At 49.1% G+C, this 23,064-nt stretch overlaps 1 protein-coding gene across 2 annotated transcripts in view; it reads left to right on the forward strand.

The window, feature by feature from the left end:
- Positions 1–22,827, forward strand: part of FBXO21 (F-box protein 21) — a 38,310-nt gene extending 15,483 nt beyond the window's left edge. The window contains exons 7-12 of one of the 2 annotated variants that reach the window (XM_055549993.1): positions 98–234; positions 3,609–3,788; positions 5,557–5,689; positions 10,969–11,180; positions 12,520–12,677; positions 19,524–22,827. In XM_055549993.1, the coding sequence (XP_055405968.1) occupies positions 98–234; positions 3,609–3,788; positions 5,557–5,689; positions 10,969–11,180; positions 12,520–12,677; positions 19,524–19,711 (1,008 nt within the window). In that variant the 3' untranslated portion in view covers positions 19,712–22,827. The remainder of the gene's footprint in view (positions 1–97; positions 235–3,608; positions 3,789–5,556; positions 5,690–10,968; positions 11,181–12,519; positions 12,678–19,523) is intronic. The other variant, XM_055549994.1, reaches the window with a different exon arrangement.
- Positions 22,828–23,064: the final 237 nt, after the last annotated feature.

Consider the following 23,064-nt stretch of genomic DNA (forward strand, 5'->3'; position numbering starts at 1 on the left):
CATGTGCTGCACAATGGGCGCCGACTGGGAAGGCGTGTGGAAGAGGCGAGAAGGTGTAGTTCATCTGTGTGAAGCTAAAGCCTGCTTTCTTCTTTAGGTGTTAATCCGCAGAACAGGAATCCCCATCAGCATGTCTCTGCTCTACCTGACAATTGCCCGGCAGTTGGGGGTCCCACTGGAGCCTGTCAACTTCCCCAGCCACTTCTTACTAAGGTGGTGCCAAGGTGCAGAAGGGTGAGCCATCTCTGACCCCGCGTGATTGTCCTGTGCTGAGAGAAGTGTAACAGCCGAAGTTATCAAGGGGACCAGGGTGGTGAGAGAGCTGGTTTGCTCTTGATTGTATCCAAGTCCATAATCTGCTCAGGGGAGAAGGGCAGTGTGCATTCTTCTACCTTGTTTCTCCCAACGGGAATGTGAATCTCCAGTTATCTCAAAAGAAAACAGTTTACTTTTGAAGGACTAACAGTTCAGGGTCTTGTATGAATCTCAAAGTCTCTTTGTTCCAAAGCAAATCAGTGACAAAGAATTCTTAAGATGTTTCTTTCCAGCCTTCCATAAAACCTCCCACAGAAGGGAGGTGGGGGTGGAGTGGGGGAGCAGAGGGAACTGAGCTGGGGAGAGGGAACTGGGAGGCCAGGTTCTTCATTTGCAAAAGCCAATACGCATGGTCTCAGCAGGGGAGCTCCTTCAGGCAAGGTTAGTGCCTGCTTTGCAGACCAGGTTAAGGAGTTCTGTTTTGTTCTCTCTCTTTTTTTAAAACCTGGTATCCTGTTGGACATAAAGCTCCTTTACAGCAGTAGTCAAGCTTTTCTGAAAGCAGTTCGTCAAATGGGCAGAGATGCCCTCTCTTTAAAAGTGCCCTTTAGAAACAAAGTTATTTGATTACATCCTGTTATTTGAGACTACTTCCTGATGACTGGCGTGGTACCCTTTGCTGAAGTGATGAGCAGAATGAAAGAAAGTAGCTGAGCTTTGAAGTTTGACTGTGTTCAGACCTCAGCTTCCTCTGGGCTTGTTTCTTCCTCTGTGAAATGGGGCTGATGTTTTTCATCCAGTGCTTTGGAGGGCTCAGCGAGAGAACCCAAGTGCTTTACACGTGGTGGAATTCTGATGCTGGTCTCTGTGTTTCCATCTCTGGGTTTGGGAAATAAAACACCTCCTTGGTATTCTTCTCCATTCTTTTCTCCCTCCTCTCCTTTCTAGAGGTTAGTTTGAAAGTATTTGTTATTTCCATATTCTATGACATGTGTGTGTTTCCTTAAATAAGGACAAGCTTCCTTTGTTTCTCAAATATAATCTGTTTCTTAAGATGTACTGGATAGTTTCTCTGTGGGAGAGTAGGTGCCCATTTTCCATTATTTTAAATGAAAAGAAAAAAAATGCTTTTTCAGCCCATTCCCTCTCCCTGAGTGACTCAACCAGTTTCCCCAAATATCGAAAACATCCTTAAATGTCTATATTATTTAATGGTCCACCAGGGACTTCTGCATGATACAGAGCATTTAAAACACCAATTACCATGTTACTGACCGCAGTAACCTATTGCTGGGCACGTTTGTGTGTGCCAACAGGATTGTGTTTCCTTGTTTAGGCTCCAGTGAATGTACACTGCGTTGCAGACGAACAGTGAAGTGGTTTGTTAGCACCCCAAACACCTGGCAGACACTGAGGCCGGGGAAGGTCTGGCCTGTGGGGGTGTGCACGCCTGCTGGGCTCTCAGCCTCCGTGTCTGCACCGAGACCATAGTGCTTGCTGACTGTGACCGTATCGTGAGTCTTAAAGACTAGGAGGCTGAGACCCACGTGGAGTCCTTCAGAATCGCCCTGGCTCCTCTAAGCCTGAAGCCCACGAGCAGCTTTAGAGTCCGTGGGCAGGCCCCTTGAAGCTCCAGTGTGGCAGCTGGCCCCAGAGCTGCTCTGGACTCAGGGATTCACGTGAGGAGCATGGCGTGTGTGTCCCTGCTCCGTCTGTCGTCATCTTTAATGTCCTTCAAAGGATTTTACTCTTTTCTACAGCCAGCTGTTTGACATCTTAGTTATTCCTGGGCACCTTCACTTTTTTGTTGCTATTGAAAATGGTCATTGTTTAAATGACACTTTTTATGTATTGGTGGTGTACAGGGGTATGGCTGATACTTAAATCTGGGTTGATTGTTTGGCCTCTCTGCTGTATCAATTATTAGTGATAATATTTGTTAGGTCTTTCAGCCTTTCTGTGTAGATAATCATATTGTCTGAATCATGACATTATATCTCTTCTTTTTTTTTCCCCAGCTGTTACATGTTTGTGTCTCTTTCGCTTACTGTGCTGGCTAGGTCCTCTTGAACACAGGGAATAGAAACAGTGATAGCAGGCACTCTGCCTTGGGTGTGACTTTACAATTTCACCTCAGACATTATGTTCGGGAGCAGTACCTTTCATTGAGATGATCAAAACTACCTTCTAAAATTGTAATTTCCTAAGAGTTTTATTTATAGGATTTTTATCCCCTCACATTTCTTTTCTGTGTCTACAGATAGGATCATATGGTTTTGCTCTTGTAGTCTGCATGTGCTGAAGTTTTTTAGCATTCAACCCTCATTTCATTCTTAGGGAACATCTAACTCTGTCATACAGATTTTGATCATACATCACTGCATTTGATTTGGTCATATTGTATTTAGAATTGTTGCCCATAAATTTGTGTGCATTTGTGTGGTTCTTCTAGACTAAAAAGGGATTGAAGAGCATTCCTTATTTCTGGAACATTTATATATGTCTTGCTAAAGCTGGGCTATTGATATGGCTCAAGGAAGAAATGTGACAACTTTCTAGCAGCCCAAGAGAAAGTCTCTTGCATGATTTGCAGTCGGCATAAGATCAAAGTGAAATAGTTGCTCAAAGGAGAAAACACAGCTTTCCCTGAGAGCCCCCCCGCCCCGGCCCTTCAGGAATCCTCCTCGGGAAAATGCCGTGTAGTTAGAGGTACTGCAGTAAGAACTCGCGTCCTAGGACCACCTCCCTGCCTAGCTCTGGTGTTGCCAGCCACCCCCCCACCCCCACCCCACCCCGCCACCTCGTGTGAGAGTTGGGTTCGTGCAAAGCAGTTCCAAGGGAGGAGCGGGGGTGGAGGCCAGGGACACAGCTCTCCGTGATCCGGAGCAGGTTCTCACCTGAGCTGCCTGAGGGTGTCTGCAGAGCTGAGGCCAGAACCCTTGTGGCTCCAGACTCCTCTAACTTTCATCACAGCCTCAAGGGGCCCAGACTCCACACATAGTAACTGCTGCTCTGTGGAATTTATTGACTGCCTCAGGCATTCCAGAAATACCTCTCTCAACTGGATTTTGAATAGATCTACCAGGCAGTGAGTTTTAGGGTTACTGTCTCTAAAAACCTATATTAAATGGCACAAATCAGTGCTGTTTCTTAAATACCAGTATATCGCCATCTTACTCCATCAGAGTATGTATAAAGGTCAGCTTTCAGACTTTGGACAAGGCCTTGATATTTTCAGCAGAAATGCAACTGTGTTAACATTCTGTCTCTGATTTGAGCTGTTTATTAGGAGGTTTTGACTGGTTCGGCTCCAGCCTGAGCGACAACTCACTACATTGCTGCTCTTTGGGCAGGACAACCCTGGACATCTTCGACTACATCTACATAGATGCTTTTGGGAAAGGCAAGCAGCTGACAGTGAAAGAGTGTGAATACCTGATCGGCCAGCACGTGACCGCGGCACTGTACGGGGTGGTGAACGTGAAGAAGGTGTTGCAGCGAATGGTGGGAAACCTGTTAAGTCTGGGGAAGCGGTAAGGTTTTCTCGGTTTTCCAATTCTTTTGTAGAGTATGCGTCTTTGGAGGCGCAAATTACCTTACAGAGAATTTTGTTTCACAAGCCTGCCTGCCAAACTGAGAAGCATTGGATGCTGTGCAGCACCGTTGGGACCACAGGGGAGGAACCGGTTCCCATGACATAATACTGGCCAGACTTTGGATGTGCTCAGTGACTTTTCCTTGAGGTCTTTGCAATGGACTTGGACAAGGGCTCTTTTATAAAAGCTGAAAGCATTCTCCAGTAACAAAAACATTTTAGACTGGCGATTGGAAGAACTGATGCTGATGCAGAAGCTCCAGTACTTTGGCCACCTGATGCAAAGAGCTGACTTATTGGAAAAGACTGATGATGGGAAAGATTGAGGGCAGGAGAAGGGGGCAACAGAGGATGAGATGATTAGATGGCATCACCAACTCAGTGGACATGAGTTTTGAGCAAACTTTGGGAGATGAAGGATAGGAAAACCTGACAATCTGCAGTCTGTGGGGTTGCAAAAAGTCGGACACAACTTAGTGACTGAACAACAATACCAATCACTTAGTTAAGGGAACCGGAGAAGGTGATGGCAACCCACTCCAGTACTCTTGCCTGGAAAACCCCATGGATAGAGGAAACTGATAGGCTGCAGTCCATGGGGTCTCAAAGAGTCAGACGTGACTGAGCGACTTCACTTTCGCTTTTCACTTTCATGCATTGGAGAAGGAAATGGCAACCCACTCCAGTGTTCTTGCCTGGAGAATCCCAGGGACGGCGGAGCCTGGTGGGCTGCCATCTGTGGGGTCACACAGATTCGGACACAACTGAAGCAGTCGACTTAGCAGCAGCAGTTAAGGAAACAAGCAAAAATATGAAACAGTCTGGCTTCTGAGTCCAAAGAAAATTGTCTTTCAGGGAAAAAAGAAATTTATACATTGGAGTCATAGTTTTCTGCCTAATGGTAGAATTTTTTAAAAAATAGACTTTAGTCTTCTTTAAAAACAAAAAAACAAAAATCAGTTTTAGGGGGACTTCCCATAAAGTCCACTTTTTAAGGTGGTCCAGTGGTTAAGACTACACCTCCCAATGCAGGTCCCTGGTCAGGGAGTGAAGATCCCATATGCCACACAGCCAAAAACACTAAAACATTAAAAAAAAAAAAAGAAGAAGAAGAAGAAGCAATATTGTAACAAATTCAGTAAAGACTTTAAAAATGGTCTGCATCAAAAAAAAAAAGGCAGTTTTAGGTTCACAGCAAAACCTGAGCAAAAAGTCCAGAATATTTCCCGCCTGCCTCCAGACACGCACAGCCTCCCTCACATCAGTATCCCCTCCAGAGGCATTTGTTACCGTTGATGAGCCTACCATCCTTTACATCAGGCTTTGCTCTAGGTGGTGTCCAGTCTGTGGATTTTGACAAATGTGTGGTGACACCTGCCCGCCACTGCAGCAGCATCCAGGATGGCTTTACTGTCCTGAAAGACCTCCATGCACCACCTATTCAGAATCCACTTCTGATTTATGTGTGGTGCTATTGAGGTGACTTCCAAGGAAAGCACTTTTACGATTTTAAATTAGTGGGGTACAAAATTTCTGCCTCTTCCTTCTTTTTATTAAGAGCACTGTAACTTTGCTAAACAGAGAGGAAGTACCAGAATCAGGGAACGTGTGGGATTTGTGTCTCATTCGTTTTGAAACCTGGTCTTTGAAAAAGCAGGCCCTCACTCGGAAGCCAGCAGGCTAAAATGAAGCTTTCTCCCTCATAGGGAGGGCATCGACCAGTCCTACCAGCTCCTGAGGGACTCTCTGGACCTGTACTTGGCGATGTACCCCGACCAGGTGCAGCTGCTCCTCCTCCAAGCCAGGCTTTACTTCCACCTGGGCATCTGGCCAGAGAAGGTAATTATTTTATCTTGATGCTCTCCCCTTGCCATAGAGAGGAAAATCCTAATTGAAAGGCGGCACTTACCGGTTTATCCTTGGATTAACCTGGGGGATAAACACAGATTTATCAAAGTGTCACAGTTTTGACCCATCAACTAAATTTTTTGTCTCCTTTTATTCTCCTGGAAATTGGCTATCCTGCCAGGAGTTGCCCATTCTCTTTGTGATCAGCACCTTAAACTCCCAGAACTACAAGGCCTCTGCCCTACTGCTCACCCACTGGTGGCCCAAAGATGTCTTTTCCCCCAAGTCCCCCTCCTCAAGGGGAAGCAGAAGTTTGAAATGTTCATCCTCCAGCTGTGCTGTTAGAGACTAAACCGACCTGGAGATGTAGGAGAAGGAGCTGTCAGATTTGCTCTGGTCTAGCTGCTGGGTGCAGTGAGGATGGTGCGCACCTTTGGAAGCTGTTGGGTTTTGACGCCATTCCATGTGGATCTTGCAGGCTGCTGGCGCCCCCTTTGGCCAGCAGAAAGCCCTGGCAGCGCTTCCTGACCATGTTTGAGGTCAGCCCTGCTCCTGGCAAGCTGTGGGTGCAGCACATGTGGCTTCCAGCCGCACTGCATGTGCTGGGGCAGCTGCTCACTCCCGTCCTGCCCTTGCATGTCCTGAGAATTTGTTCATAGTCCACTTTGTTTGGACAGCCTGGTGAGAGAATTGACCTCTGAGCTCTCTCAGGACCAACATCAAGAAATCGTCAGCCCTGTCACTGTAGAGTGGGGAAGCCTTCTCTAAGAAAGGAAATAGTCTCAGTGACTCAGCGCAGCTTAGATCTATGGCGTCTCATCTATTCACAGCATCACACATCTGCCGGAGTTCTGGGAAAGGACACGGCAATAGGAAAAGTCCTGGGCTCCTATCTTAAGGTGTTGCCTCCAGCCCAGACAGCACCGTTTTCCCAGGACCCCCATGGGACCCAGTAGAGGAAAATGAGACTCCCCCCAAGTCACCACCTGCCTCCAAGCACCTTGTCCAGAATTGAACAGTTGATGTTTATCTTTTTACTTTATTTTTGATACCAGTATATACATAACTAATTCCTGTCACTTTTTACTGTATGTTGGTTAAGGAATTTCATGATAGTTTGTGAGACTCCGAGATGCTTTCAAAGTGTGGTTCCTCCCAAGTAGATTCTGTACTGAAAACACAGCTCAGCCTTAGGAGGAAAGGGGTCAATGTCCCCTCTGTGAGGAGCGCCTGCCGAAGCTCTGGCATCCTTCCTTTTAATGCTGGGCTCCGTTTAGGGCTCCTCTACCATTTCCAGGGAGTTTCCTCGGCCTCCTCCTCAGATGGCCAAGATTGCCTTCCTGCCAAGCAGATGTCACTGGAGCAAGTTCCAAAAACTGTCTCGCACAGAACATTTTTCTCCGTGACATGGGCTGCCGGGGACCCCCCCTCCCCGCCCCCTCCCCTCCACATCTGAGATCAGGAGGGGAAGTGGCTGTTTCCCTTCCCACAGCTCACCTTCCCAGCTCCGTGAACTGTACTCCAGCTGCAGCAAGAAAGGAGGGCTAGGCCCCCAGTAAGGAAGACCCCCAGGGGTGCAGAGCAATTAGAAGAAGGTCTGCTCCAGAGGAGGGTTTGAGGTGCCCCTGGAAGGCCCGGGAAGGATTTCAGAGCAAGGAGTAGGTTCCTCCAGGGCTGGGGGGAACGACAGCTAGAGCTCAGGCTGCATGCCTCCAACACCTGCCAGCCCCTCGGGGTGGATACAAGCTTTTTTGCCCTTTTGTAAATAATGAAACAGGCATTGAGAGAAGTTTAGTGACCTGTCAGGGGTTCCTACAGGAGCTGATGGCACCAGGCGTTCAGATTCCAAGCCCACCCACACACTTCACCCCTGTGGACCGGGTCAGGCGAGATGGTCTCTAAAGAAGCCAACAGACGGGCACTTTCCACTTCCTGCTGCCAAATCGGCATCCTTGTGATCCAGTTATTCCTGCCTCCATTCTCCACATTTCAGTGGAAAAGAAGCCCCTCGGGTTCCCAGGGCACACACCCCCAGGCTCTGGGTCCAGCCTGCTGCCTGTCCAGGGACTGCTAAGTCTTTTGTTTCTTTTCCTGGATCTGCAGGTCCCTGTCTCTACTTCTCTTGTCAGCATTAAACACACTCAGGTCTCTCTTCATCTTTGAAAAAAGAAAAGACAAAGCCTCCCATGGCAGCCCTCTGCTTTGCCCCGTGGCTCCACCTTATCTGCTCCCCGCCCAGCCAGGGTCCTGGGGCCGACCTCCCCCTCGCCTCCTCCAGCTGCTCAGAACCCAGGGCTCTGTTCCCACCCCTCCTTCACGTGAACTGGAAGTCCGTGACCCTTCTTGTTAAAACTTTTCTCCTTGTTGCCAAATGCAGTGGATACTTGTCTTTCCTTATCTCTCTTGATCATGGAGACCACTTCCCCACCACCCAGAACGCTCTGTTCTTTTGACTCTAGTTCCTGTCCTCCCGCTCTCCGTTAAAGGCTCCACAATGGGTGGGTGGGGGGAGCAGTTTCTAGACTTCCTTCTGCTGTTGCCCTCGGCGATCATACCTGCTCTCCAGTCCTCCGCTCCGGCTCCTGAATCCCTGCCTGGACCCTGGGCTCCACACCAGCAGACGTCCACCACACATCTGCCGGCAGCTGTGTCCCCTCTGTGACCGTATAGGCTGCCTGCGTGGTCTCCTTCCTTCTCTTAGACCCCTTGAACGCATTTTAAGCACTGGAGTCAGAGTAACCGTAACCATGTGTCACTCATGGCCCTTCCCTGCTCGGGACCCTCCGAGTGGCTCCCTCCTTGGCTGCAAGGTCAGGCTCCCACTCTCTGCCGAGGCCTGCCGGGTTCTTGGTCGCCCGGCTCCACCAGGCTGTGCTTCCTCATTTCCACTCTGCACTGCCCAGGCTGCGTCGTCCTCCCACCCCCGTGCTCTTGGTTCCTCCTCTGCACACACTGAAGCTCTGCCTGGAGCTTCCTTTCTGTCCCTCAGCTCTGCGGCTCACGCCTGCTGAGACGAAATGTCAGCTTAGCTCTCGCCTCTGAACCCCCTCCCAGCTCTCCACGCTGTGCCTTGTGCTCGCCCTTCCACATGCTCGTGCGGGGTGTCTGAAGCTGCCTGTTTACCCAAGCTTCCCCACTAGACGGTGCTCTTTAAGGACCTGGACCATCTGTTTTGTTCTTTTTTTTTTTTAATTTATTTGTCCCAGGTCTTAGTTACAGCACACAAGACCTCCAGTCTTTGTTGTGGCAGGAGGGATCTTTAGTTGCAGCATGTGAACTCTTAACTGGGACTTGTGGGATCTAGGTCTCTGACCAGGGGTCAACAGAAGCCCCCTGCATTGGCAGCACAGAGTCTTAAGCCCCTGGACCACCAGGGACGTCCTTGTTTTGTTCCTTACTGTAGCTATTCCCCTGGCTCTCAACACAATTCCTCCCACCCAGTAGGTACTCAAAGGATTTTTATTTGAATGAATAAGAAACGACGGAATTCGTTAGCCTGGACATTGAGCTGGAGATGCCATGGTGGCCCGCCGTCAGCACAGGCTTTCGGGACACACGGGGCTCGTCTTACGGCACCACCTCCGTTTCTGGCCTCCCCCGTCACCCCATCATCCACCCCCCCCCCCCCCCCCCCCCACCAAGGGAAGGACGTAATCATCCCGGAACCTTATCTCCTCCTCTGACACTCTTGAGTTCAAGACTTCCTTTGTGCTTTGAAGATTCCAAGTTAACATTTCTTTTACTTGTCTGGTAGGAAGGGCTGCCAGGAAGGAGAGGAAGCCTGTGTCTACAGAAAACTTGTCAGAAGTATGTAGTTGGAACTGCAGAGGGGAACACAAGGAGCCTACTGTGAAACCCGATGCTTTTAGCTACACGGCGCAACTGTTGCTAGTGCCCCTGCGTGACAAGGCCGCTGCGGGGGTGGCGGGCGGGTGGCTCGGCTCCGAGCTGGCTCTGCTACTTGGGGTCGTGCCATTCTGTCCACCTGATCCGTGTTTGAGAATTTTCCTAACAGTTAATTACAGTCCTCCTCTTCCTGGTTTGGTGTGAAGGCGACTGCTGCAGCCCCAGGCCCACGTTTTCGCTGCGTGTCTCCACAGCCCCGTGACCCAGGCACCTCGCTTAACTTCTCTAAGCCTGGTTCAAAAGACCTGTGACGGGCTTGGCACAGTGAACCAGCAGGAGAAGAGTATTCAGGAAGTGCTGAGATCCTGCAGATCTCATTCTGGAAGACAAGATTGGGTTTTAAAATAATACCTTGCGTTGCAGAAAACTGCAGTTTTCACAACACTTACACAGGCTCACGGTGTGTCAGGAAATAGGGGAGTTTTTAATCATTATTTGATAAGTAGATAAACTAATTCAAAGACAAAAGCAGTTGAGTTTGGCAGATTTGGGGCTAGAATCCAGCGTCAATAAATAGGAAGAGATCCTTTTCTAAAACAGAAACACATCAGAGACCCTCATCTGACAGCTGAGACAGTAGGCGCTTGGTAATTGCTCACGTGAGTTAGCTTTCCTTGAACATGTATTTTTCCATAGTGGCACTGGGTGCGGTAAAGAGAATAGAACCTCAGGCTCAGGCAGTTCTGCTCCACCAGCTTGTCACGTAACTTCCGAGGAGAGGGCTTTCTCCCTGTGCTGAACACTAAAGTCCACTGTGGGTTAACGTACTTGGCACGACAGTAGGGTGTCTGAGCCCTGGACCTACATGTCTTCCTTCTTACGTAGAGCATCGTAAGCGCGCTGTGGCGCTGCGCTGACGCACGTCCGTCTCCCCTTGCCCTCTCTGTGACCCCTCTCCTCTCCTGCAGCCCCGAGGCCACCCTGCACTCAGCCTTTCCGTCTTGATTGAAGCAACTTCGCATTTCACTTTCCAGTTCATGAGCAGCAGGTTGAAAAGGTTTCCTTTCTGTGTATAAGACATCGAGTCCCACCACTTCACAGGAATGTGCGGACCTGTTAGGCTTCACCCAGCCCCAGTGCACTCACGGACGGCAGCCCTGGCCTCCCCGTCCCGTGGGCTCCAGCGCCTTGTGTTTCTAAATAGAGTTCCTCCCACTCAGGCTGGTTGGACTCAGATGCCAGGGTCAGCCCCCAGCACATGAAGCGACTCCGGGTGTACTTGGCACCAGTGAGGAGAGACCCCCGTGGGTCACAGAGACGCAGGCTATTAGCCCAGCCCACCTTGCCGCCTTTCATCAGGTTATGCAGGTTTAAATCTATCGCCAGGAAACCGAAAAGGCCTAAATGAAAATATTATCTCCTAGTCTTTCTGTCTTGTCTTGAAGGTGCTTGACATCCTCCAGCACATCCAGACCCTAGACCCGGGGCAGCACGGGGCGGTGGGTTACCTGGTGCAGCACACACTGGAGCACATTGAGCGGAAAAAGGAGGAGGTGGGGGTGGAGGTCAAGCTTCGCTCCCACGAGAAGCACAGGGACGTCTGCTACTCCATTGGGCTCATTATGAAGCACAAGAGGTGAGTGCTGTTGGCGCCCGCCCCCACCCCGCGTGGCTGCCGAGGACACAGCACCATGAGCGGCGGGGACCTGACCCGGTGCAGCAGAGACCAAGGCCCATCTCAGCAAGGACCGAAGACCAAACCGTGTATCTAACCTTTTTGTTTGTTAAGAAGCACCTGGCTTTCCTAACCGGGAGCTCTTCTAACGATTGTAGCGTCCCATCTCTGGGGAGTGGAAGCCCTGTTGGCCTGATGCTTCCCCTTGTCAGCCTCTCTGTCCCGCAGTCTCACTCTCCTTGGATCTGAGTTCGGTAGGGACTTACCCAATGGGTCCTATGGCTGGTGGATGAGGCACAGTTAACCTGCCCCCCAGAGCACCTGTGCTGATTCACATCCCGCCAGCAGGCCAGGCGCTGAGAGGCTTGAGCCTCGCCACCTTGTGGCAGTGCCAGCCCTTGGAAAGTGTGCTTCTGTAGTAAGTGGCAAATGGCATTTCGTTGTGGTTTTAATTTTCATTTTCCTGGTTGCCACGCAGATCGAGGTTCTTTTCCTGTGTTAACTGGCCTTTAAGTTTCCTTTGATTAAGTGCCTCTTCGGGCATTTTGTGTGTTTTTCAATTGAGTTGTTAGTCTTACTGATTTGCAGTTTCTTTATTCTGTGTATTAGTCTCTATGGGCAGATAAATTGCAAATGTCTCCTCAGTTTTTGGCTAGGGTTTTCCATTCTTTTACTGGGTTCTTTTTTTTTTTTTCCAACTTCGTTGTGAAATTTTCAAGTGTATGTGAGAGTTGAGAGAGGAGTGTAATGAACCAAGTGATGTTCCCGTGTCCAGCTTCAAAGGTTATCATGATGAGGTCAGTCTACATTTCCCCTCCACCCCCTGACTCTCCCCCTCCCCCTGGAGCAAAAACCAGAGGTCATTTCATCTGTAGCTATTTTAGTAGCACTGAAAAGGTAAGAGCTCTCTTTGTTTTCAAAAGACAATATTTACCATTCCAGTGTCATAACTCGGAAAAAAATCAACAGTTTGTTAACCTCATCAAAAATCTAGTGAGACTTCAGTGTTTCCCCAGTTGTACTACTCTCTGAACAAACTGGAAGACAGTGAAGGACAGGGAAACCTGGCTTGCTGCAGTCCGTGGGGTCACAAAGAGTCGAACTAACAGCAGCAGCAACAAGATGGAGTGAGCTTGTCAATAAGAGGGGCTCATAAAGAGATCAGGAGTGAAACTGACTCAGCGTAGAGTGAAGGCGGGTAGATCTGTAAGAACGCGAGCCTCGGAGAAGCCAAGCCATCGCCTCTGTTCCGCTCTCCCGCGACAGGAAGCTGACGTGTGGCTGCTCTTGTGTTGATCAGGTACGGCTATAACTGTGTCATCTACGGCTGGGACCCCACCTGTATGATGGGACACGAGTGGATCCGAAACATGAACGTCCACAGCCTGCCGCACGGCCACCATCAGCCCTTTTACAACGTCCTGGTGGAGGACGGGTCCTGTCGATACGCCGCCCAGGGTGAGTGGCGGGCTCAGTCTGTACCTCAGGCACACGTTTGCTGAGCAGTCGGATGCTGCGGGCAGAGGTTGTTGGTTTGAGAGTCGGCAGTTGTCACACGGCCATCAACCTTATCAGGGCTGAAAGTCAGCTAAACGTAGGTGGGTATGTGTTTTTGCGGCCATTATCGACAGGTTAGCTGGTCACTGCCCTGGGGTCTTCCCCCCCCTAGTCACCACCACACCCCTGTTCCAAGCTGTTGCCCATTTCTGTTCTGATTGGTCATTGCCTCTACCAGTCCTAGTTCCTGAAAGTCCTTTGGCTCACTCCAGGAAAGGAGGGTCAGTTTTTGCTCTGCTCATACTGCCTACCTGAACTAGAGGGCACGGAATGGGCTCTGTTGGGGGAGCCGCCCTGGCACCCTGAAACTGGCAGCCAGTTAAGTTGTGCTTGGGAGAGCTACACCCCCAGTGGCCATCGTGGGAACTGCAGTCACAGCTCTAGCTCTGAGAGCAGCTGGGAGTCAGCAGGTAGGTGCTCGGTAGGTGTTAGGGGCCACTGCCAGCCCTGACGGGTGCTCACCCAGGGCCCTCGTTGTCTTAGTCCTCTCTGTTTAATGGGATGAATTTATTGAATGCCTGCCTGTCAAGGCATCCACATTGTTCATTTTATTCATAAAAATTAACATGAATGCTTCGCAGTGTTGTTCTGTGACAGCAGCCTTCTGATGTGTATTAACTTCTCTGAGAACTCTAAATTGCTGTCATCGTTGTCGTCATATGCATTTGATACACTAGGAAAGTGAAGCATGTAGAGATGTGTAAATTTTACAGAGTATGAACACAGGCAGCTTGGCAAAGAGCCTTCACCCTAACCATCATGCTGAACCTTTTTGCATCTCACCTAAAACATAAGGCTTGACCTAAGTCAGGATTATGTTCTGGTAAATCCAGTAATAGAAATGTTGGATGTATAAAAATCTCAGAAGTGCCAACAAGACTAGAAAAGGGCTCATGTTAATTACTATTAATTCATCAGAATATGAGAGAGAATCTTATAAAAGAGAACTTCCCTTTATTGAGACCAGAGGTCACCTAACCTCCATCAGCACAAGGGGAGTTATGAGAGGGGTTGGCGTGTACCCCATGTCAGACAGAGATACTGACAGTGATTTTATTTAACATAAGAAGCTGTGTCAGAAAAAAAATTATCCTACAAATTTTAGCAATCAAGTTATTTGGGAATTGCTGAATGATGCATGGACGGTTTGCACCCCCACCCATCACTGCGCATTTCACACTGCACGTCACGGAGCGCGTCATGAAAACAGAGGAGACTGTCAGCTCTGGGGGCCAGTGTCTGCGCCCGCACCTTATCCAGTCGTTGCCCATTACATGGGGTTGATATGAAGACTTGTAGTATCTGATATTTGGGTGTCTAGAAACAGCCATATTAACTTTAAAACGGGCTTTTTAGAGTAGGGAAAGCTGGGTATTTGGTTTCAAGGTGTTCTGAATTTGTCCAGTGTCCCTACGATTCAGGAACGCATCCTAATCGTATCTGAGGCCAGCATGCGCTGTAAGGTTCACTGCAAGAATACTGGAATGACATTGTTTTATAAATGTAGTATCTGCTTATCAGTTTCACACTCTAAAACTGAGGTTGAAGGATCATGGGTAAAGGCAGCAAATTGCCCTTTTTAAGTTTTAAATGCTGGGACTTAGGAAATTCTTAGGACTGAGCATGGGTATCACCCTGTGATGGCTGCTAGTGGTTTGTCGGCCCGAGGTCCACATTTCCCCAGCACGTGTGTGCCCGGGGGTGCTGGGCTCTGGGGTTCAGCGCTGAAGAAGAGCTCTGTCGTAGCCCCTGGAGGCCGGCCCACCCTGCCCTGGGGGCCCTGTCTCCAGGGTTCTTGCCAGGCCTGGCCTTCACTCCTATGGCCTCCTTAATGGTTGTGTTTGGTTTTTATGTCTCTATTCTCTCTTGGTGAAGAACAGTTCCTCAATTCTCATCTTTTCCCCCCTTTTCACAAGACTTTGACTTTTTTGAAGGGTCCGAACCAGTTGGCTTATGAATTGTCATAACAGTCTGCATTTGTCTCACTGTTTTCTTTGTATTATTGTCTGTAAACCAGAAGTGAATCTCAGGTTGTATTAGATGGAGTTGGGGTTTTTGGCTGGCAAGCTTGCTCTCGGGTGCTGTGTGGTTCATGTTGCGTCTCATCCAGAGGCCGTGGGGTTCCATGTCCACTGTCAGGGAGGCGGAGTTTGGTCACTTGGCCAAGACAGTAACACCCTGTAAGGGATAGTGTTCCATCTGCAGTTAACAAGAAATCCATGGGTCAAACTGTGACCCAGTCCTGGGTATAACCTGTTCCCCAGTGATGACCTTTGTCCTTATGTTTGTTTTAGCTCCTATTGGCTCTTCCTGCCTAAATCATGATATGAAAGTTGCAAAATGGTGATTTTCTGCTGCGAGTGTACCCTCTAGTTCCGTGAAGCAGAGCTTTGCCCCCTCTCGCTTTCCTCTCCACCACCCCCTCTCCTCTCCTTTCCCTTGCTGTCTCTCTCTCTCTCCTTCCCACCTCCTCCCAAGGATTGCTGGATTTTTTGTTTAGTCAATGTGTTTTAATGATTTGGAACAATTTTATGCTCAGGTTAGCCCACATTTAGCCAGGGAGTGATCTTGAGAGACTTTTTACGTTTTAAAAGGACTTATTTAAATATATTGTTGAACATTTATGGGCTAATACGTTTGCATTAAATTATGTTTAAACTTTCATCTTCTAAATTTTCAACCTTTGGCTGCATTGATCCTAGTAATCTGGGAAGAGCCCATTAATGAATGCCCTTCTCTTCACTCTCCACAGAAGAGTGAGTTACAAGCCAAGTGTGTGTGTGCCATCCTCAAATAGTTTAGCCAGCAGCATTAAGAGATGTTTTCCATCAGTATTTTAGCAGGCTCTACAGCATTTTGCGTGTTTGTGATTTTCCTACCACTAGGGGGCGTGCTTTAGTATTTTTCTGATAGCAGGAACTCCTGTCTCAGCTTCCCTGCGTACTTCTTAGATCCTGGAGAAGGTGACTCTCACAGATGCTCTGAATTTAAGCCAGCTGCCACATTGCAAAGTCAGGAATTGGGCTGTGCTGTGAAAACCTGGTTCTTGCACGCTTTGGGTGTGATGGCCAAGCACCTGGTTGAGTGCTTGGGTCCAAGTGTGCCCTCACCAGCGCCAGTTTCGTTTTCCATGATTTGTCCTCCACTTCCAAACTAGTTTCCTCCGTAGCCCTCCACCCCACCCCCACATGGACACAGCCTGTGGCAGTCTGCACACGCTGTTAACTGTGGTGATTCCCCGTGTCAGGGCTGGGGTGTAAATTCGCAGCCACCTCAGAAGGCAGTTTGGTGCTGTCTTTTAAGTTGTCAAAATCTCAAGTGCCTGTTTTCCTCTGACCTGGCAGCTCCCCCAGTCAGCCCCTCCACTAGAGATGCCCTCACACGGGGGGCCTGCGGTCCCCTTGTTATGACAGAAACAGTCATGCATGGGACTCGCCTGGTCAGTGGAGGTATATCCAGACTTGGGGATGCTAAGCTGCAGCCAAATAAACCACATGCAGGTCAGCGCTTACTGTATGCTTTGTATGAATAAACACACGTAAGACAACATGGAGTTACCTCCTGAGTGCATGTAAGTATGTTTAACTGCAGGTATATGTGTTTATACAAGGACTGGGAAGCTAGACCCACAGTCCTAGGGCTTTCTTCTTGGGAGGGCCTGACAGGTGCCCCCAGAGGACTCATGGGTACCGTTTCTAGGCTTTTACAGGGAGGTATGCGTATATTTTGATGTAGGTAGCTGAAAATTTTAAATAAAATCAGAAACATTTCTCAGAAAATACTGGGGGAATCAAATTCTTCCCACGATTTTTCCAGGCATTTTAAGTAGTCCCTGTTTAATATGTTGCTCTTTCTTAAGTTTTATTTCACTTAGATTTCTTCCTTCAAATTTTTTTAAAACTTCAAAAAAAATTTTTTAACTCATATAGTGGATTGGGAATTATCTCCCCCTGATAACTCTTAGCTGCCAACTTTAGTGTCTGGTTTTCTCCTAAAAAAAGTGTCTTTTGTTAGTACAGTTTTCCTGTTTTGCTGGGAGCCCAGGCAGGCAAACACACCACGTTCAGTCTGTGCTCCTGGTGAACAGCTTGGAGTGGGGCTGTGAGCTCCCCGTGGACCGTCACTGCCCCTTGCCTCTTGTTTCGGGCCCATGTTCAGAATTCCGTGCAACTGTCCAGTCGTGCTGTCCTTAAACAGATGGGTGATCATGACCTGACAGCAACCTTCCTGCCCTCCTGCCAACACTCAGACGCCAAGTGGCAGCCAACACCAGGCTGCTGCTTAGCGATACTTAGAAAAAGAGGGGGAAGAAGCGATGCTGAAGCGTGTGTCTGACTGTCTTCAGAGCAGGTGCTGCACATGTTGTGGTCCAGACAGCTCTGTGTTGGGGGGATGTCCTGTCATCCTGGCCCCCACCCACGAGATCATGGCAGGCCCCGATCGTGACAGCCAGAAATGTCTTCAGACGTTGCTGAGCATCCTGTCTGAGGCAGAATGGCCCCCAGATGAGAACAAAAGGGACTTTGATCTCTTGTTGGTGATCCCAGATTCCCTGCCATCACCTCTTGAACATCTCTGGGGCAAGAAAAGCCAACAGGGAGGCAGCTGGCCAGGTTAGGGCCCGTGGCCGTGTTCGCATCCCCATAGGCCTCCCCCAGGCAGGTACGCCTGTGACCCCTCACTCCAGGAGGGCCGTGTGGGCAGGACAGGAGATTTTTTCAGTCAGCAGCATTTTAGAAAGTCCAAGTTTGTTTTAATGTCGAAAATAAGTGTAAAGAAGGAAGTGAAGTCATCTCCACACTTTGGTGGTCATAGCAGGGAGAAACCAGTTAGCAGAGCCCCCAGTTACCTCTTGGACTCCCCAGGCGCCTGTTTGCAGAGCACCGTCCCGCAGCCTGCCTTCTGAGGCAGCCTGTCCGGGCCCTGGGGTCTGTCCCAGCCCGTTCTCCCTGACCGCTGCTGGCAGGACAGTGCACAGGGACGCCGCTCTTGGTCTGCTTCCCCAGCCCCGGCGGAGTCCTCACTCTTGCTGCTGTCGGCCCAGCCGCTAGAGGGCGTCGTGAGTGGAGCCTCTCGTGGAGCCCTGTGAGGGTCACAGGAGCTGGAGCCTGGGCAGGTCTCGCGGTGCCTGGCGTACTGTACATGTCCAGTTTAAAAGAGGTCACTTAAAATGTGTATCTGTATGCACATGTCACGTAGCAGCGCAGGTGTTTGGCCTTCCTATCCTTTTATAAGACGTGTTTTTACTCCTGCTTCCCCTGTCACGTCTGGAAAACAGGTTGCTCGTTTTCCTGGCTGCCTGGGATGTACTGAGTTAACATGCCGTTGTTTATTTACAGTGACCTGCAGGTGGACATGTAGACTGTTGCTGCCTTTTTTTTTTCTTTTCTTTTGCTCTCCTGAGCAATGCTGAGGTAGTCTGTGGATATCCGTCTTTGCTTGTAATTGGTATGTGATTTCTCAAACTGGTATGTCCCTATGTAATCTGAAGAATCAGCCTTAAACAGCTATTAAGCACAGAAGTTCCCTAAATGTTCCTTCTTGGGTTAAAGAAATATGTTACAGATTGAATTACAAACTCTTTCCCCCTCTCCTGAAAGACAAGCATCAGTTACAAGTTACAGGCAGTGCTTCTGGGAGGCACTTGTGTTTATCCCGTGGTGTTTATCCTGTGTTCTTGGGGTGGAGGGCGCGAGCGGTGTAAGAGAGAACCTCCTGCACCATTGGTGTTAGTTAGCCGGTCAACTGGGCGTGTGCGGGGACTCCCTGAATTGATTGTGGCTCATGTTGATCAGAACCAAGAGCACCCTGGGACGCAGTCAGAGCAGGCAGGCCTGCCTGGCCAGCTGCTTTCTGGTCCAGGTCATGGAGGACTGGGCTGGGCCCTCCTGGCTGGCCCACAACCAGTCTAGGCCAGGCCTCCACGGCCAGCGGGGAAGGGCCCATAACCCACCGTCCTCTCTTTGGGTCCACAGAGGAGCTGTTTCTCAGATAGCTTTGGGAGGGAGAAGCCATCTGAAAGGATGTTGGTCTTTAACATACCTCACATGTGCTGTCACCTCTGTTTTTTTATTATTTCCTTTTTTTTTTTTCCATTTTAAAGGAGTCATTTTCTGTTGCTGTCTCTAGTGGCAAAACATGGAGCAGAGAAGGGACGGGGCATGGTTTTCCTAAGAGCTGATACAGATGGCGTCACCCCTACCCTCTAGGGTCTAGGGGCACGAGCCACTTTTCCACTCCTCCCTGGACCCCACATCAGCCCTGGGAGCTGGGCCCTCACCCTCGGAAGCAGGAGCCAGCGCTGCACCGTGCTCGGGTGGTGGGGCAGGGGCAGTGTGCGACGGAGGACGCAGGGAGAGACCTGTGGCCCGGCGCTCTCGGCCCACTGTCTGTGTGTGTGTGTGTGTGTGTGTGTGTGTGTGTGTGTGTGTGTGTGCGTGTGCGCGCACGCGCAGCTGTGTGTGTGTTGGATCAGGTGAGACAAGCCTCTGCACCTTCAGCCTGTAAGAGAAGGAAAACATTGGTGTTCTGTGCGGAGCTGGCAGGGGCCCCCTGCCCCCTCCCTCCATCCTCCAGTGGCCCCCCCACCTTCTACCTATTCCCTTCCGACTTCCAAAAACATCTGTTTCTTTCCCCGCCCCCCACCTCAAAAATGCACTCAGAGATTTCTCCAGAGGTTCTCTGAATAAAAGATGCTGCAGAAAAACCAGTTTTAATGAGAATGTCCGTGTGCCTCTCTGCCAACAGAGAACTTGGAGTATAACGTGGAGCCTCAGGAGATCTCCCATCCCGATGTTGGACGCTACTTCTCGGAGTTCACAGGCACTCATTACATCCCGAACGCAGAGCTAGAGATCCGGTACCCAGAGGACCTGGAGTCTGTGTATGAGACGGTGCAGAACATTTACAGCGCAAAGAAAGAGAATGTGGAGTAAAGTCTCGGGGACATCGGACCTTTGCTGCTGCTGCTCTCTTCCAAGACGACGGGGTTCGGGGTGCAGACGTCCCCTTGGATCCCTCTGGACTCACACCACCGGGCAGGCCACTCAACCGTCGTGCTGGTTGCCTCCTACCAAGTGGAAATCACGTGTGCGCTCTCCGCCAGCTGCAAAGACAGTGTTGCTCTCCGCCTACACTAGTGATTGATTTGACAGGCACTGTCTCAGTGGCATGGCTTGTATGCTTGTCCTGTGGTGACCGTTTATGACATGCTGTCTTCAGGATGTCTCACTGTTGACACTTAGAACCGTTCTTTTCCTCACACCCCGCTCCCCACCCCGCATTGCGTCTGTCTGCGTCGTCTCAGAGCGTTTCGCTTGCTGGATAGGTGGGGTTGTCCGTTGGCAATCGTCTCTCTCTGATCTCTTTGTGAACCGTGTGCGCTCCTCGGTCAGGATGGTCTGTCTTTTTACCCAGGGCTGAAGCTCTAAGTGATCTTGGCCGCATAGTGGATCTAGAGTCATTAACAAACTAACAGTAATCAGAATCATTCGAATTTTTTTTTCCTAATTTTTGAAACAGATTTCTGGCATTTTATTTTTTCTTTATATGAATTGAGCACATGACACAGTTTTGCTTTCCCAGATTCATCTCTCGGATTTATGCTCATATCTCTTAAGAATCATTAGGTTTTTTAATTCATAAAATTCTTTGAAAAAATGCATAATAATAGTCTTTGTGAATGGGTTTTCCCACTTTCATCTACTATTCCTCCCTTAAAAATAAGTGTTTTTTTTTTAATTTACTCCAGTATCATAAGTAGATCTTAAATCAGCAATGAGTTCTCTTTGTAGTAGGAAAGTACAATCTGCTGTTAAAATGTCTGCTTTTTAGAAACCGTGCTCCATGGTCTCCAAAGACCTGAAAATGAGGTTTTACTTTGATAACCAGAAACAAGAAGAAATAATGAAGCTTAGAAACTAAAAAGGGAAGGGGAGGCCTCATGCTCCCTGTTCTCCCTTAGAATCATTTCAAGACCTTTTTGAATGTGGCAGAGTAGAAGTAAGCGAAATACCTCCGGTGTAAGAGCATGAGCTCAGTGGGAAAGGAGACAGCGTGGCCAGCAGAGTCACTGTTGCCATGACAGCAGCAGGAGGAAGCCTGTGCTCAAGCGCCCGGGAGTCCACCTTCATATCCAGTTGCTGCTGGCACCCATCTTTTCCACGTTTGTGGTACCCAAGCAAGAAGGTACCTTGTCCTAACTCAGCTCTGGACTCCCACCGTTCTCCACCTGCCCCTTCTCCAGTGGGCCAGCCTTGTAGTTAACCTGTAGTGGCTAATTTCTGAAGTTAGAACCTAGTTACTCTACTCTTAAGCTGAAAAGATTTCCAGTTGCTCTAGTGAATGAAGCTCTGGGGGCCGTGATCCAGCCACGCCTCGCTGCCCGTCTGTCCCTTTGCATGCAGTATTTCCATACTACGTTTGGTGACCACCTCTCGTTTACCCTTCAGAAACCCTGGGATGACTGAGGTTTGGAGAAGCCACCTGAGACCACTTCCCAGCTAGTGACAGTTCCTGAGCAGTTACTAGAAAGAGATGGGGATTTGGCTAGCCAGCTCCTTCCCACCCCAATTAGCTCTGGTCCAGGGCCCATGTTCCTCATTGGTCCAATCCAAAGTCAAATGGTCTGGATGCGCATTGGAAATTGTGACCACTCACAACACCCGGCCTGCCCAAGGTTGGGGGCGTTTTACACTACTCTCATTTAAAGGTGAAAATTAGATACTATGGCATTAATATTAATGAGATGCATTACTAAGAATCTGTGGCGCATGCTGAGAGTTAAAATTGTTGGTTTTCTGGTTTGATTTCCTTTTTTCTTTGACATCGAAGCCAAGAAGGATGGTTTTACCTTTACTGACCCGATGTAAATATGTATCTAGACTGTTTCTAAATGTGTTTCTTCATGAATGCTTCATTTGGCTCCAGGAAGCCTGTGTCACCTGTGTAAGTTGGTCTTTGGGCACTTTATATTTTTCTAAAAACGTGTTTTGGATCCTGTACTCTAATAAATCATAAGTTTCTTCTTAAAATTTTTCCAAATGTTTTCTCCACTTAAAAAAAAAAGCCCTGTTATAAAAGTAGAACTTTCACAATGTTGAAATACTCACTCTTTGGATATAGTAACTTCTTTTCTCTTCCAATGAATGCCAAGATTTTTTTGTACAATAATTAATAAATGCAACTTATCCAGAGAAACCACACAAATGGCCTGCCGGGTTTCGTTCCAGGTAGACAGCCCAGCCATGACAACAGCAGAGTCTTGCTTGGTTCTCATTGAAATGGGCGAGAATTGACTCCTGCCTTTTTCTAACATCTGTGAGCAAACAGAGTACCTTTATACTGTGATTTCCCTGCCAAACGGTAACCTTCTGAGCTGGCTGCTCACCTTGAGAGTGGTTGTAACACAAAGATTGCAGCTTTTTAATGACATCGAGTCATGTCTTGAAGCAAGAGCTGTGGACGCCTTGTGAGGGAAACCCAGGTTATCAGGGTGTCGATGCTGACCCCACAGCTGCATGTCCACAGCATCGCACCGAGCACCGTGTCTCCCCTGTGGTCACACGCGTGCTGTCAGGCTGGTCGCGGCTGAGCACTCCCCACTTCCGCACACTCGGAACCTTTCACACACTGTTGTGCATTGTGACTTCCCAGGAGGGGAGTGTGGCAGTGTCTTCCCAACTGCTCAGGCCCTGGAGCTTTCCTGCCGTGACACACCTGCATACTCAGCAACCCTCCCCGCCCACCCCGAGGCCCAAGGTTTGCAGGCGTGCTTTGGGAAACACTTGCAGCGAGGTGTCAGTCACACCCAATCTAGTCCATGTCACCAGCAGACCAGTCTGGCCAAGCATCTCATTTGAATGTACGATCCATCTAATCGCAGTTTGAGAGGCTGGCTTTGTGGCCTGTCTGCCGGAGCTTCACAGATCTCCATTGGAAGTGACATTCACACCGCAAAGTCGTGTTACTTCAAAAACTTGTGTTAATACTCTCCCTCAATCAGCTTTATGTTTTCTAATATCCGCTTAAAGTCTCGTTTCTACTTTTAAAATGTCCGAGTCTTTCTTAACGTATTATACTGAGTCGTGCTTTAGTGTCCTGAGCTCTGGTCTGCTACCGCCAGGCCCATTTGCTGTAAAAGGGGAAGTGGGGGATGCGTCTTTCCTTCCTCTATGAAGCAGACTGCCAGAAGCCTTTCCTTTGGGAAGTGTCTCGTGGTCATAATAATCAAGCTGTTGTTGCTCTTTGTGGCTTTTGTTTGGTGTTTTTTTTCTTTTTTTTGAAGGGA

This window comes from Bubalus kerabau, chromosome 16, assembly GCF_029407905.1.
Source record: "Bubalus kerabau isolate K-KA32 ecotype Philippines breed swamp buffalo chromosome 16, PCC_UOA_SB_1v2, whole genome shotgun sequence".
Classification (NCBI taxonomy): Eukaryota; Metazoa; Chordata; class Mammalia; order Artiodactyla; family Bovidae; genus Bubalus; species Bubalus kerabau.